The 14,670-nt window shown below is 41.2% G+C and overlaps 1 protein-coding gene across 1 annotated transcript in view; it reads left to right on the top strand.

The window, feature by feature from the left end:
* VPS4B (vacuolar protein sorting 4 homolog B) overlaps positions 1–14,670 on the top strand; it is a 516,916-nt gene that overhangs the window by 265,631 nt on the left and 236,615 nt on the right. The window contains exon 6 of the mRNA XM_086965223.1: positions 13,015–13,134. Within this exon, the coding sequence (XP_086821349.1) occupies positions 13,015–13,134 (120 nt within the window). The remainder of the gene's footprint in view (positions 1–13,014; positions 13,135–14,670) is intronic.

Raw genomic sequence — 14,670 nt, 5'->3', positions numbered from 1 at the left:
CACTTTGTGTGCCTAACCGGATCCCCCATTACCGTGTGCCTAACACCAGGATCTTTGCTCCCACAACCTTGTGGTCTGCTCTTAAGTATCCACAAACCGAGGGCCCCCTATCCTTCATTGGATAACATTGGGCCTCAGCACACTGCACCTGGCCGCCCTAGTGCTGCTGAGGGTGAGACAAGAGTGCATCCTTGACCCTGGGGAAACCCTTGTCCTAACCCCAGACACTCAACCCCAAAGACTGAGTACTTAAATGGTAACCGATAATGTAATTTCTCTCCATAGGAATACATTGACTGTTTTTCTCTGAAATATGTTCAAAGTGTGGAGTTGATTTGTAAGGAAACCTGAAAACAAGTGTGCAAAACTGATTTTACTTACCTTTTCTCTAGGAAATGTCCCAGTATGATATCTTCTGCATATCACACGGAGTAGAAAAAGTAACTTAAAAAGTAATCTAAAAAGTAACTGAAGAGTAATCTGTACAGTAATTGCGATATTTTGACTTACCTGTTTTCAATTAAACTGCATTTAAACCTGCATTCAATTTTAAACACTGCATGAGATTTTGGATTTTTTTTTATTTCAATTACTTGTGCCAGGCTTGGCCTGGTTCTAGAAATAAAATAACTATTTTTATACAACAAAATTGTCCTGAGTTCAGTCTTTGAGTGTGTGACATCATTTGCTAATTGAATGTGTACAACAAATGCTTAACACAACCCTCTGATAAAGCCATACTGCTTGCCCACGCTACCACAAATGGAGAGTAAGGTGCGATCTACTTTTACCTTTGCCTACCTTTGAGGTTCCACTGGAATGTGTGCACAATATACCTAATTTAGGTATAGTGTATATACAGAGCCAGCTTCTTACACCAGCCAAAACATTGGTACAGCTTTTGGGAATTATGGCATCCTGTATCCCAATAGTCCCACATGCCAGACTACACATGAGACCTCTCTAACAATGTCTTTCTCGTCACTGGGTACAATCGCGGAGTCAACTTCATGATATAGTGTTGGTAGACAGCCCCACACACCACTCTGCAATGGTGGAATCCACAAAATGTTTACAAAGCATGGCTGTTTCAAAGACCAGTTCCACAGATAATTTTCACCGCACATGCTTCCCTTACAGGTTGGGTAGCTCATCTCCAGAACCTAAAAATCCAGGGAGTATGGGATTCCAAACACAGGAATCACCATATCAGTCACCTAGGGTTGCAAGCTGTTCACCTTGCAGTGAAAGCCTTCCTATCTCACCTACTACACAAAGTTGTCCTAATTTGAACAGACAGTACGACCATAATTATGTATAAAAACAGGGGTGGGGGCATATTCTCTCCAATTGTCTCAGTTAGCAAAGAAAATATCGAGCCTAGCAATACACCACAATGTTCATCTCCTAGCAGAACATGTCCCGGAGTCAAGCAACCAAGTTGCGTATCTTCTAAGCATGGCGCAGCTACAAGTCCAAAAATGTGAACTCCACCACACAGTCCTTTTACCATACTTCTAAAGATGGGGGTTTCCACAAATAGATCTGTTTGCAACCAAAGAAAATGCAAAATGGCAAAACTTTGCAAGCCGGTATCCACACTAACATTCCAAGGGCAGTGCTCTATGGATCAGTTGGTCAGGGATGTTTGTCTACGCTTTTCCACCTCTCCTGCTACTTCCATTGGTGGGCAGGAAACTACTGCAAAAATGATACTCATTGCGACAACCTTGGTTCGCTAGCGCTGGTTCTTAACACTCTTGGAACTATCCCTAGTTCCACACGAGAAGCTTCACCACAAGCTGGAACTTCTCACACAAATTATAGGGTCACGAAGACACCCCAATCCCAAAGAAATGAACCTTGCAATTTGGCTCCTGAGGTCTTAGAATTTGGATACCTAAACTTGCCACAAGAATGTATAGACATTCTAAAGGAAGCCCGTAAACCTACCACAAGGCAATATACTTTGACCAGCAATTAGGAACTGGTACAATATGATCGAGTGAACACCGAGTGAGTGTTGACACTATCCTTAGGGAGTCCAAATGTGAAAATATAGAATCCTAGTCCTGAAGAAAGCCTCGGACCCTTGTTTGGCTGAAACATGTCAACCTGAATAGGACACAGGCAACATAATGGTGCCTCAAGTGTCCCATGTTTGCTTTTAATCACCCCTACACAATCTATTAATACATAATCAAATTCAAAATAGCAGATGTACGGGGTTTTAAACTCTTAGGATCCCCAATCCCGCACACACATTCCTGAACAGTCCCTAATGGGAAAATTCCTCTCCTAAAGATCATGCTACATTCACCCCAGCAACCTGACTTTACCTAATATCATGGCACTATTCCATGGCTGCCTTTCCCTATATTACCCACCCTGCACTTTGAACAATCCTCCAGGGCGATGAGACTGCTTTTCTAGTTTTACTGCATTGTTTATGTTCCTATCCCTTAGAGTAGTCGAATATTATGACTGTTTGTTTGTTTTACCATATATTGTTTTTATTTGTTTCCTTATCCCTGGATTCTCCCCCCCCCCCCTTGGTTCTGTATCCAACCTGATACTTCTGTAAAGCGCTCCGATACCCTCACGGGTCTGGTTAGCGCTCTATAAAACACTACATAAATAGAGAATTTCCTGTTAGGCGCGGGATGACCAATGATGAATCATGACAGACAGGGGTGTATGAGGCCATTCCGACACATTTTTCATAAATCCTTCTTTAGGTCCTTCCTTTAGCTAAGGGGCAAAAGTCATCTTGATAGTGAATGAAATGGTGGATGCCTGTTTTTCATCATTTGAGAGCCTGAGTTGGGGTATGTTTTCTTATTTTCTTGTCCTAGCCATTTGGTGGTCGCAGCCCGATCCTAAGTCACATCACTTGGCTGGCAATTGGTTCTTGTGTATTGCTCCTAGATAGTGAGAGAAAATGAAGATCGTTGTTTAACAGAATGGGTCAAAGGGGGAGGAGCTGTCACCTACAACACTTTCACATCACAAAGGCTCTCTGAGCACTCTCAAAGCGCCTGTCACTGTCAGACCCCACAAAACTTGACTTGAGCCCACGGTGTGGCCTCGCGGAGATGATGTAAACCAACTCCCCTGTCCATTTCCACTAACTTGTGTATGTGTCTCAACTGGACCATGAAAAAGGCTTGGGCACTGGGGAGAAGGTCTATTATATTCCAGAAGTGGTATTCCATCTATGTGTATGCTGCTGCACCTTAAATATGGAAGAACAAGTTCCGTAACCTCGTAAGCATATCTGTCACCCAGTGTAACCCCACCCGTCCGTTGTACCCGATATCTACCTGGAAAACAAGAGATGAGTGTATATGCTTCTGTTGAGGTGTTTGGTGCAGGCTGAAGTAACGAAGGCAGGAGGGTCTTTCTAACCACCCAGGATCAAGGATTCTAGAACGGCACAGTTGTTTATAGTAGCATAATGCAACACACATACACACTACCCCTTCCCCTCTCCCCTCCCTTCAAACATTTGGAGAGAAACATAAAAAATAATAACCCTGGTATGGTACGTTTTTTCATTAGTCCAGGATCAGCACTCAGTTAAGGCCTCACTGAGTGCTGTCTTCTGAATGTCACCCACTTTGTGTGCATTAGTAATCCAATAATGAAGAGAAGCAATTTGTGAAGTGCGGTGGCCAATTTTATTGTACTACTTTCACGCTGAAAACGCACTCCATGAGTGTGCTAATATTTGTTTAGCCCAGTTGTCACAAAAGCGCTCCATGCAAGTGTACTCACAGTTCTGTGTTTAAACGTCAGCCAGATAACCAGCTCCTCGATCTTTTACCAACCAATACGGGAGGCAGTTGCATGTGGTTTGGGGATGCCACCGAAGCGTGACCTCCACACACAGAGCGGGTGCGATTTATTAAAAAAAGAAATGCTGATAAGGGAAACTCATCTGTTTCCCAATATAACAAGATTTACTGCTTCTTCGGATCAAATCGTGAGACTCCGCAGCGTCCAGTCAGTGGGCGCGGGTTACATATGCATCCCCATGTGCAATGTCCCGGAAGTCTTATCAAACCCCACCGCGACCTCATGGGAGTGTATCTAAGTCAGCGAGTGCACGGCTAGCCTAGTAGCGGTTCCAGATGTGAAAACATGCACCCGTCCACAGAATAGGTCACATACCATTAGCAGGTAAGACACGGAGAAAAACAAATATCAGGGAAAGCCACTGTAACCAAAAGCATACCATTCACTACACTATTTTGGAGCGGGCCAGACAGGGTAGATGACAGTTCATGAGGGCCGAACCATGAGTCACTAGTCTATTTTGACCCCAGACAAGTTGGGATCAGGACAGGGAGAAAGGGGATTACCTACATATATACGAGGTGGGGGGGGGGGTGGGGATAGAAACTTCTAGAAGCTTCTCTAACTACAAAGTATACACTGGATATAAATATTGGACCTCCGACCCCAACTCTTCAGTACACTTCTGGACCTGTGGATACTGTTCCAGGGAGAAGGTCTTTCTGTGCTGGCCTGCTGACCTGAAGGGACTGCTGCCTTCTTGCCTTGTTGAGAAGGACTGCATCTCTTCAACCCAGAACCCCAGAGTGACTCCAAGGGTTAGTTCTCTGGCCTCCTGAACTGAAGTCTCAGGCATAACCGGCTTGTAGCAACCTTGCATCTGGACTCTGCCATCTGTGAGTCTATTCTGCAAGGTGCCAGAGAGTTGAGCACAGGTTATTTTAGGGCTGGCCTGTGCCTCACCCTGACAAGGATTAGGGTTACTGGTTGACCAGGGCTCACACCTCAGTTAATAAACAACCCAATGTCTTACAAATTGCATTCATGGAAGGCAGACTGTTAAAAAGCAGCAGTCTGTAGCAGTGCCTAGCACAAACAAAACGCACAGTGTTTGGTGTTCACACTTGGGGTTCCAAGTCAACGAGAAATTGTAGCTTCTCCAAACCCAGCCCTTTCTAGATGCTGTGCTAAATGCTGTGACCGGGAAAGCCTTCACAAAACATGAAATTGTGATGGTGTTTTTAAGGTTGCTGATTTGTTTTCTTCTTTTCCTTAGGCATCACGTCCCATTACAGTTATGATGGTAATGGAACTGTTACCACTGATGGCTTGCTGCATAGTAGTTGTGCCTCATGCAAAATTAGATATGTCCACTACAAGTGTGCCTGGTGAGTCGCAAGCAGAATCCCAATGAGAGGATGTAATGTTGGTGGAGCCCAGTGTTAGGCCCTCTAAAATGGTAGAACCAGAAGAATTTGGTACTGGTCAGACCATTTTGTAACCCTCAACTGCAGATGACCATTTCCAAGAGAACCTCTCTCACAGGTTGAGGGGCACACAACGAACGCATGACAATCCAAGGTACCTGGACGCATGATCATCAGGGTTTACAGATCAACTTGCTGGAACTGACAGCAATCCAATTGTCACTCAGGCATCCTCGTTCTGGGGAAAACCGTACTCCTCAAAACTGACAACATTCAGCCCAGATGTCAATTCTGGCTGAGAAGGTTTGGCATTGGACTATTCAGTCACATTCAGTTTATCAGAATACCTCCCTGGGAAGTTAGTGATTTTGTGCATCTGCTAAGCAGAACACATCAACAAGTCCATGAATAGGAGATGAATTTACCCAAGTGCTTTGCAAGTTCATCCAAAAATGGGACACAATCATGGTTGATCTGTTTGCCACCATCGACGACTCAAAGTGACAAAATTTCACCTCCAGGTAGCCACAGTCAGGGGTCATTGCATTTTAGATTAAATGGTCAGGGATCCTTGTGAATGCTTTTCCTCCAGTTTCCCAGATCCTAGTCTCATTGAGAAAAACGAGGCAACACCCATGACCCTCATTCTGGTTGTCCCAACTTGGGCTAGAGAACCATATTTGTTGTTTTTATAGATGTCAATCCATCCACATGAAAATATGCCAAAGATACCAGACCTTCTCAAGCAGCATTGGAGACGACTTAGCCATCCAAATCAAAGGAAGATGGACTTATACTGTGGGCACTTCAAACTTCCAGAAAAGTGTGTGCAACTCCTACAAGGCACGCACATCCTCCACACATGCCTGTTCTTGAACCAAGTGAAAAGGCTTTGCCAACTACTGTTTAGGAAAACATAGACCCACTTACTACATTATTGTAGGGTATTCTGCGTTTTTGCTGCATCTTTGGAAGCCAGGCATGGTTGGCATACCTTTCCGTTCAGCTTCATTGAGCTGCAGTGGCAGTTTGCATACAAGACGTAGGACCGTTGTCCCTTTTTAGGTTTCCTGTGGTCAAGTCCTTCAAGGAGGTCTTTACAAGTCATTCATCCAAGGACTTCCTCAGTCCCAATATGGAACCTCATAGTAGTCTTAAAGTTTTATGGAGTTCATGATCTGTTCTTCTTCTGTTGGAAGGTGGCCTTCCTGATTTCCATTACCTCACTGAGAAGAGTTAATGAGTAGCAGGCGCAAACCGCTGAGGACCCTTTTATCCAACTGCACTAAGAAAGGGTACAAGAACCTAAAGTTTCTCCCGAATGGCCTTGATGTGTATTGCATCATCTGGACAAAAATAATTCCTTAAAGAAAAACAACTTGTAAGATGTCTGCACCCTACATCCGTTGGCCGGACTGTGAAATATGTGTGAAACTAAAAGCTTCAATAGATGGTCGCAGGCTAATTAATCTTTTGCTTCCAAGCGTCCATGCTAGATGAACTGTCAAGTGCATTCAAGTAAACTAAATGCACAATACACTCTGCATTTGAACCTAGGGCACATTCCACTCATTAAAAGGCAGCTACTTTGTCTTTCCGAAGCAATCTGCCACATACAGATTTATGTAAAGCTGCCTCATAATCTCCAAACTGCCCTTTTACCAAGCATTATTCTGTGGATATTTATGCCCATCTAAGTCAAGTCGGGCAAAATATCCTTAAGACTTTTGGCCTGATTTAGGATTTGGTGGACAGAGTACAGTCTGTCAGGGTGGTGAAGGACATTGCCTCCTGCCCTCCTGATGGACTGCTGTCCCCCAAATTTAAAGGCCACTGCCGACCCAGCTGTTACATTGCTACGTTGACAAGAGCTGTCATCATAGGTGTTCTCTCAGATGTAAGAAATGGGATGGACATCCGTTGTTGGTTTTGAAGGACATCTACCAAACATTTAACACCCCAAGGTGGGAGCTTGCTTTTGAAAAACAAAAAATTAATGACCCACACACTAAGGCTGTGAGGAGTCATTATTTTTTTTCCTGTCATCTACCAAACATTTAACACCCCAAGGTGGGAGCTTGCTTTTGAAAAACAAAAAATTAATGACCCACACACTAAGGCTGTGAGGAGTCATTATTTTTTTTCCTGTCATCACCAAGGTTTTGTTGGAGTGACTGTCAGTAAAAAAGGAATTCACAGCGTCTAAGTAGGGCAGACAGTCTAATGCCCTTCCTTCACAGCCCGATCTGCGTTGGGCCATCAGAGGAAAGCCTTCTGTCGATTGAAAGCTTAGGGTCAATCCATGTCTAAATGAGGCAGGCGGACGAAGAGTTTGATGGACAGATGTTTACAGTGGAGTTTTCTGTCAATCAAACTCTAAATCAGTCTCTTAGTTGCAAATGTCTTCTGCTAGAGCTCGTGTGATAAGGTCACTACTTTTCAGTCTGTGCAAAGCATGCGATCTAAACAGCAGCACATGCTGCAAACTGTGTTTGATTGTAGTGCTTTAGATTCACACACGCCTTTCCACCTCTTCGGTTGCGAGCTCAGTGTATGCCATTTTTTATATTAATTCACTTTTAAGGACACTTTACACTACATCAGTAGAGATGGACTGTTCAGCTTCACATCACTACACTTCCTTGTCAAATGAATGAGAAAATGCAATCTGATGTGGTGTCTGTTTGAGTGTATCGTGGGTTTCATGGAAGGAATCACGACACCCCCTAAACCTAAACCTTCACTTTGAAGAAAAACACTCAAGTGTGCAAAGCATGTGAAGTTGTTGCACTATAAGCTACAAAGCGATTGTTACGCGTAAGTCGCAATTTTCTCTCCTTGCATTTTAGTTGGCCAAATCGAACTGTAGAATGTTCCCTCAAATGTTGTACAATTTAACAAAGTAGTTTTTTATTTTCTAAGACAGTTTTCCTCTGAAGGTGAGTGAAGCATTTCTCATCACCAGCTCAGTTGATCCTTTTTAGATGTTTTTCTTCCCTTTATCAAGACCTTTGCAGCTCATATTTTTAAATCCTTAGGAATATCCTAAATATGAAAAATATATTTTTCTTGTGGCAGCATTTTAACTCTTGCTAGCCGATTGCACTAAAAAGATGATCATTATGGTGTTCAGGGTCTGGTTGCGACCTGATGCTGAAACTAGGATGTGATGGGGAGAAGAGTGTGGGGACTTGTAATTGAGACAGAAATAGATAGTTAGATTCTTACATTACTGACATTTACCTTAGACAGTTCCCAATTTTGATCACATTGGTAATTCGTCCTGAACTTCTGCATTTTTCCTTAAGTGCTGAAGACCCTATTATAAACCAGATCTCTAGGTTTCCAGTTTAGCAATTTAGCTACTAAACTATGTATATCAGTTTTATAAATGGATTATAGATCTCAGCGTTTTTGCTGTGGTAAGAATTTCTACTACCAGAGCTGTGAGATATTTAGATATTTTAATATATCCTGATTCCAACTAAGGTTTTATTTCCGATCCTTGTTGTGCATTTGTGTTTAATTCTTAGCATGTACTAACATCTCCTTATGTTTAGTGGCAGGTCAAACCCACAGAATGTCCGTACCTGTTAATGAGTTCTCTACCCAGTCCAAAAAAATCACTACAAGATGTCCTCGTAACTTTGGATTGTTTCTGGTGATGGCTTCATCCATAAAGATGATTTAGTGATACAGTGTTTTTGTTATTAGGAAAACATCTCCTTAGTTTAGGCACAGACAGATGGTGATTTGCCCTGAACATGTGCACTTAAGTGCAGAAGACCCATTTGCAACTAAAATCTCTTGGTTCCTCATTGAGTAATTTAGCTAATAATGTATTTCAGTTTTTAAAAAATGCATGACAAAGCCTCAGCATTTTGGTTTGGTAAGAATTTGTGGTATCTTGGTATTCTCTATGCTATCCTTCTCTACCTCCATTGGAATGTTCATGTGATGCACCTATCAGAATGTTGGTGTTCTGCCTGAGAGTTTACAGTTGGCTGGGCTGAGCACCATGCTGGATGCTCCTGGTGGGGTCTCTCTATACAACTTGGAATGAAGCATCTCTTTAATACTTCATCACTTGTGGACATTTTATCATTACATATTGGCGACGATCTTAAAAAAGAACCTACTTTTGTCAGGTCAAGAAGTACTTCAAACTAGAAGATATTAACAAAGAAAACTACAAATTATGAAAGGACCTCCTGCAACAAGAAAAGCTACCCCAACTGCCAGCATGACCCCACCAGTGACCTACAATCGGTCGCCCACAGCAGTCTGGCAGTTGTCCTGTGTACCAGTGAGTCTACAAATTTTAAGTTGGAGCTGTGCCCTCACGATGGGTAAGCCTGTTTGTTTTGACTTTGGGACTCACGCTGTATCCTCACATGAGGGTAAGCATTATATTTGCCAACTCTGCATGTTGTCCTATTTACAAGGAGACTCTAGTTTTTGCTGTATTGGAGCTGTGCCCTCTAATGGGTTAAACCTGAATCTTTTCTGCTCCTGGCTCATTCTGTACTGTGCAGTCACGTGAGAGTGAACATTAATATTTCTGGGGAATACCTGTGACTGTTCATGTATGGATACATTGTGCTGCAGCGACTTTTCTCTTTTGGAATTTAAGTTATTTAAAGTTTTTGCCCAGAGGAATTTTTTGTGTGCAAGTGAATACACCACGAGGTTTGGTGGTGTTCTGCCTGTTTCACCCGCTTACCATCAAGTAATACCAAAGCTTAATAATTTTTGTGGAGATTCCTTTTGTACATTATTTTCATGGTTTTTGAGCATAAATCGAGCGAAAATTGAACCACTGAAGCCATCTTCAGTTCAACTGCTTTTCCTCATTTTAAAATTCAGCGCGTGTCTTTCACTGTGCACGCTCTTACCTGCTGTCTTCAAAGGAGCTCCTGTGACGTGCCGTCTTCTCTGCCGGATCTTCTGTTGTGGTTTGGTGTTGGGAAGCGCCGTGAGCCACCCTGCTTTGCGTCGCTGTGCGTGCTGCCATGTTTGCTTTGGGACTTCTCACATCACGTCTGTTGTTCCCAGTGCTGCAACGTCATTCAGAGTTTCCCTTTCACTTGTTTAGTCATTGCGATGCAGCAGACAGCGGGACATGTGAAATTTTACTCTCATTCTCAACGGAGAGCCGTGTTAAATCTAAGGTACTGTTCTTTTCCTTTATGTAAATGCTGGAGAATGGGAAGCGAAACCGCAGTGCGTTCTTTATTATAAAATATGGATATTTTTCTCGGGGGCAGGGATCGAGCTCCGGTGTTGCCTCCACATTGCCTCCACTTTTACATGGTGACAGGCACACCAATGATATTAAAGGATTAGTGTTTTGTGTTAATAAATCTTGCTTGTCTACCTCATTCCGGTGACGGGCACTGTCATTGCGTTATTACAAGCTTTAACAAAGAAATGGGGGTAAAGAATATGTTTTTTCTTCACGGTCATATGAAATTTTTCATTGTAAAATGTTTTATTTAACAGGTTTATGAGAATTATTTGCTTTTTGTGTATTTTTACAGTATGCTAAGTTTCCATAAAATTTGTACTTTTTAGCTGTTAGCATAGGGGTGGGTTTTTAGTCCCATTTCCTTTATAAACATGTTTTCTTTTCCTTTGTGTTGGGGGTGGGTTTTGAGTCCCATCACCCCAGTATGCCAGTTGGCATGATGTGTTTGCTACATTTGCTGTGGGTTTCAGTCCCATTTGCTTACAGTTACTGTGGGTTTTAGTCCCATCTGTGTAATTTAGATGTTTTTGCAGTGGGTTTTAGTCCCGTTTGTTTAATTTGCAATGTTTTTGTTATGGGTTCAAGTCCCATTTGCTTGCAGTGGGTTTTAGTCCTACTTGCGCAATTTCTATGTATTTGCGGTGGGTTACAGTCCCATTTTATTCTAGTGGGTTTTAGTCCCACCTGGCACCACGTCAGTTGTCCACACGGACCTAGTCTATTTTTGTTTTATGCCCTGTTGGGTGTGCGTATTTTTGTCTCCTTCAGAGGAGCTATGCTAGGGTTACAGTCCTATAGCATTATTTGTCTAGCGTTTTGGGCATGTTTTTTGTTTTTATTCACATATGCTAGTTTACCAGTTACTTTTAAGAGTCTAGGTTTTACATTCACATATTTAGATATTTATGTGCTTTTTACTTTCTATTCCAAATATGTTCAGATTTGATGTATTTGTATTGCAACTTTTTGCACTGTTATCTCTTGCATTACGTAATTGTAATTTGCTTAGAGGTAATAGTGTTTTGATGAGGTTTCCTCATCTTCCTTTTTCTTGAAATGAAGGTTTCTTTTGTTCTTTCTCTTTTCTATTGCCTTCCATAGTTTTCTTATTTTTAAAGTTCTGTAAGAAGAGAGGATGGTTTATATGGTGTAAGAAGAGAGGATGGTTTATACGTGTTTTTTCCATTCTTCTTTCTTTGTTCTCTTTTTATGAGTGTTTTCTCTTTGCTGTTCCTTTTTCCGCTTTTGCTCAATTCACTTGTTTTCATTTCCTCCCCGTTCTCCGTTGCTGTTTTTAGCTTTTTGTTTTCTGTTTAAGAAGAGGATAATGTGGTATCTTGGTATTCTCTATGCTATCCTTCTCTACCTCCATTGGAATGTTCATGTGATGCACCTATCAGAATGTTGGTGTTCTGCTTGGGAGTTTACAGTTGGCTGGGCTGAGCACCATGCTGGATACTCCTGGTGGGGTCTCTCTATACAACTTGGAATAAAGCATCTCTTTAATACTTCATCACTTGTGGACATTTCATCATTACAGAATTGCTAGTAACAGCTGTTATATACTGATCCTAATTTTGTGTGTGGCATGTTTCAGAAGTGCAGAATGTATATTATTGAGAATTTGAACAGAGGGAAACTCGGCACAACAATATTTTTGTGCCACTTGTCCATGTTACTTTAACATTCCCACACGTACAAAAGGATATAACTTATCTTCATTATTTTTCGTCATTCTTGCATCCACCTAAGGCCTTATTTCTCATCCTTGTCCATTTTTTGTTTAATTGTTATTAAGTACTTTCAGCTTCCCAAGTTCACTGGCAGGTCAGACCTAGAGACTTTCAATACCTGGTAAGAAATTCTCTGCCTGGTCAAAAGAAATCACTTGGAGATTCCCTGTTTCTCCTGAGAGCTTTATCTATAAAGGTGATACTGGGGTGTGGCATAGAGTGTTTCCATCAATTGGAGAATTTCTACTAAACACCCTTTACACAACCTGAATTACTTGCACTGTGCAGTTGTGTATTCATTTGAAATTCGGGGTTGATATCTTTGTCAAAGTCTGCTTCTTGTAGTTACTTAACCGATCCTAAGGCTTTAATATAACATTGCTCCTTGCTAGTTCATTTGAGACGGAGATTGTTAAAATAATGCATATGTACTGGCAGTCCAAAAGCTGCCAGTAGCAGGTTTTACGATTACAAACTGTGGAAACAATATGTAAATTAAAAAAATTCTGACACCCTCCATAGTTTGTGAGGTGGGAACTGATTTAATTGCTAACTCCATCTCTTCAGTACTTTTCTGCCTTTATATCCTCAGTGGCATCTTATTGATCTGTGCAACCGCCTTCGGATTAATTGTACACCTGTTATAACATTTTAAATTCAGCTAGTAGTAGTTGGATTTGTTGTAGTTAGCCTTTTCAAAATCATTGTCAAAGGTGAAGGGATAAAATGCAATTGAGTTAAATATCGCATTGCAAAGAAAAGCAAACATTATTTTGTTTGCACTTATTAAACTGATTTCTCTTTATAGGTGCCATTGTTATAGAGAAGCCGAATATAAAGTGGAATGATGTTGCAGGTCTCGAAGGGGCAAAAGAAGCACTTAAAGAGGCTGTGATTCTGCCTATTAAGTTTCCCCATCTGTTTACTGGTGAGTTATCCCAATCTCTCAAAGTAGTTTAAGATTAAGACCAATCTGGACCTAATTTTTACTTTTACATCTTGCATGTGCTTATCAGTTTGCCTTTCTTTACATGATGTTAACCAGCAGGATAGTCTTGCTGGGTTTATTGAAAAGGGAGTATTTAAAAGATTTTTCAACTGGTTTTTTTTCACAACACGAACAACACAAGTACAATGTTATCATCTTTGTGAAGAATGTGACCTTTCCTTGGATTAGGCACCAGAGCATCTACAATTACAGCATTGCCTGAGGAGATGTCGTTCTCCTCCCTGGACATTAAAAACATTGCCGATATTGGAATATCTCTGTATTTGGGGTCGACACAAGGGAGTTGTCGGGACTATATTCCACTTTAACTAATCACCTCTACTCAGAACCACTTCTTAAAGCTCTTTAAGTGAATTGGCAAGCACGCCTACATATTACCATAGACAAAGATGCCTGGCCAGACATACTGGAAGCCCAAGATAACAACACTTGTGAGGCATATTCTGTTTTTTTTTTTTTAACTTTACATGACTGGTACTGGACACCATTGAAATGACAATGAGCAGGACTACTATCGCACTCTAAATGTTGGAGATGTTCTGAACTAACTCGGGCCTTCCTCATATACTCTGTGAATGCCTCTCTTTACAATGTTTTTGGACACAAATAGGATATAAACTTAAGGAGACTATTCCTCTCAGACTTCCTCTTACCCCTTTTATTATTCTATTGCATGATCCGGGGAATACATCTATCATCTCACGTCATGAGTGCTGACTTTTACATACTGCACTTTCTACAGCCAAAAATCTGTATCTTACGATTGTGGTAATCATCTAGCCCTCCCTCTATAGAGGACTGGATGGTTGCAATGATTCAAACCGCATCACATGAGCGTATTATATATAAACTTCAGGATCAAGAAGAAACATTTCAACAAGTAGAAGCTTCTTTTCTCTGAGATTCTCAATTATTTTCCTCTCATCATCCTATCTGATATCCCCCCCTTTTATTTCACTCTTCATTTGTTGTCTTTCTTTTTGTTTTTCTCCCTATCCTCCTTTCCTCTCGCATCCTTACCCCTTTTATTTTTACTTCTTAACTCTTCTTACTGGGTAGAGAGATGACTTTGACCATCACTTTTCTTTCTTTTCTTTTCACTCCCCTATCTATTCACTTTTCCATTTATTCACCCACCTTATTTCTCATCAATTTCATTTCTTTCTCAATTATTTGTCTATTTATTGATGTATTTATTATCCTTTATGATCTTGCATCATTTCCAATGTATACCATATTACAGGTTTTATACATATAATAATTTAGTGGTTTTAAATACATTTGTTCGCTCCATAATTTATTATGTCTACCCTACTCTATGATTATAATAGGCCAGAGTTAGCTATACTATATATGTAATGTCATTGGACCCTCGTGGGTCTATTATGTTGTACTGGATTTATTTCTGTACCTTAATTTCTCAATAAAGAATTTACAACACAAAAAAAACTAAAG

This window comes from Lissotriton vulgaris, chromosome 4_1 (genome assembly GCF_964263255.1).
Source record: "Lissotriton vulgaris chromosome 4_1, aLisVul1.2, whole genome shotgun sequence".
Classification (NCBI taxonomy): domain Eukaryota; kingdom Metazoa; phylum Chordata; class Amphibia; order Caudata; family Salamandridae; genus Lissotriton; species Lissotriton vulgaris.
Note: the sequence above shows the minus strand (reverse complement) of the source record. Positions and strands in the feature narration are given on the sequence as shown.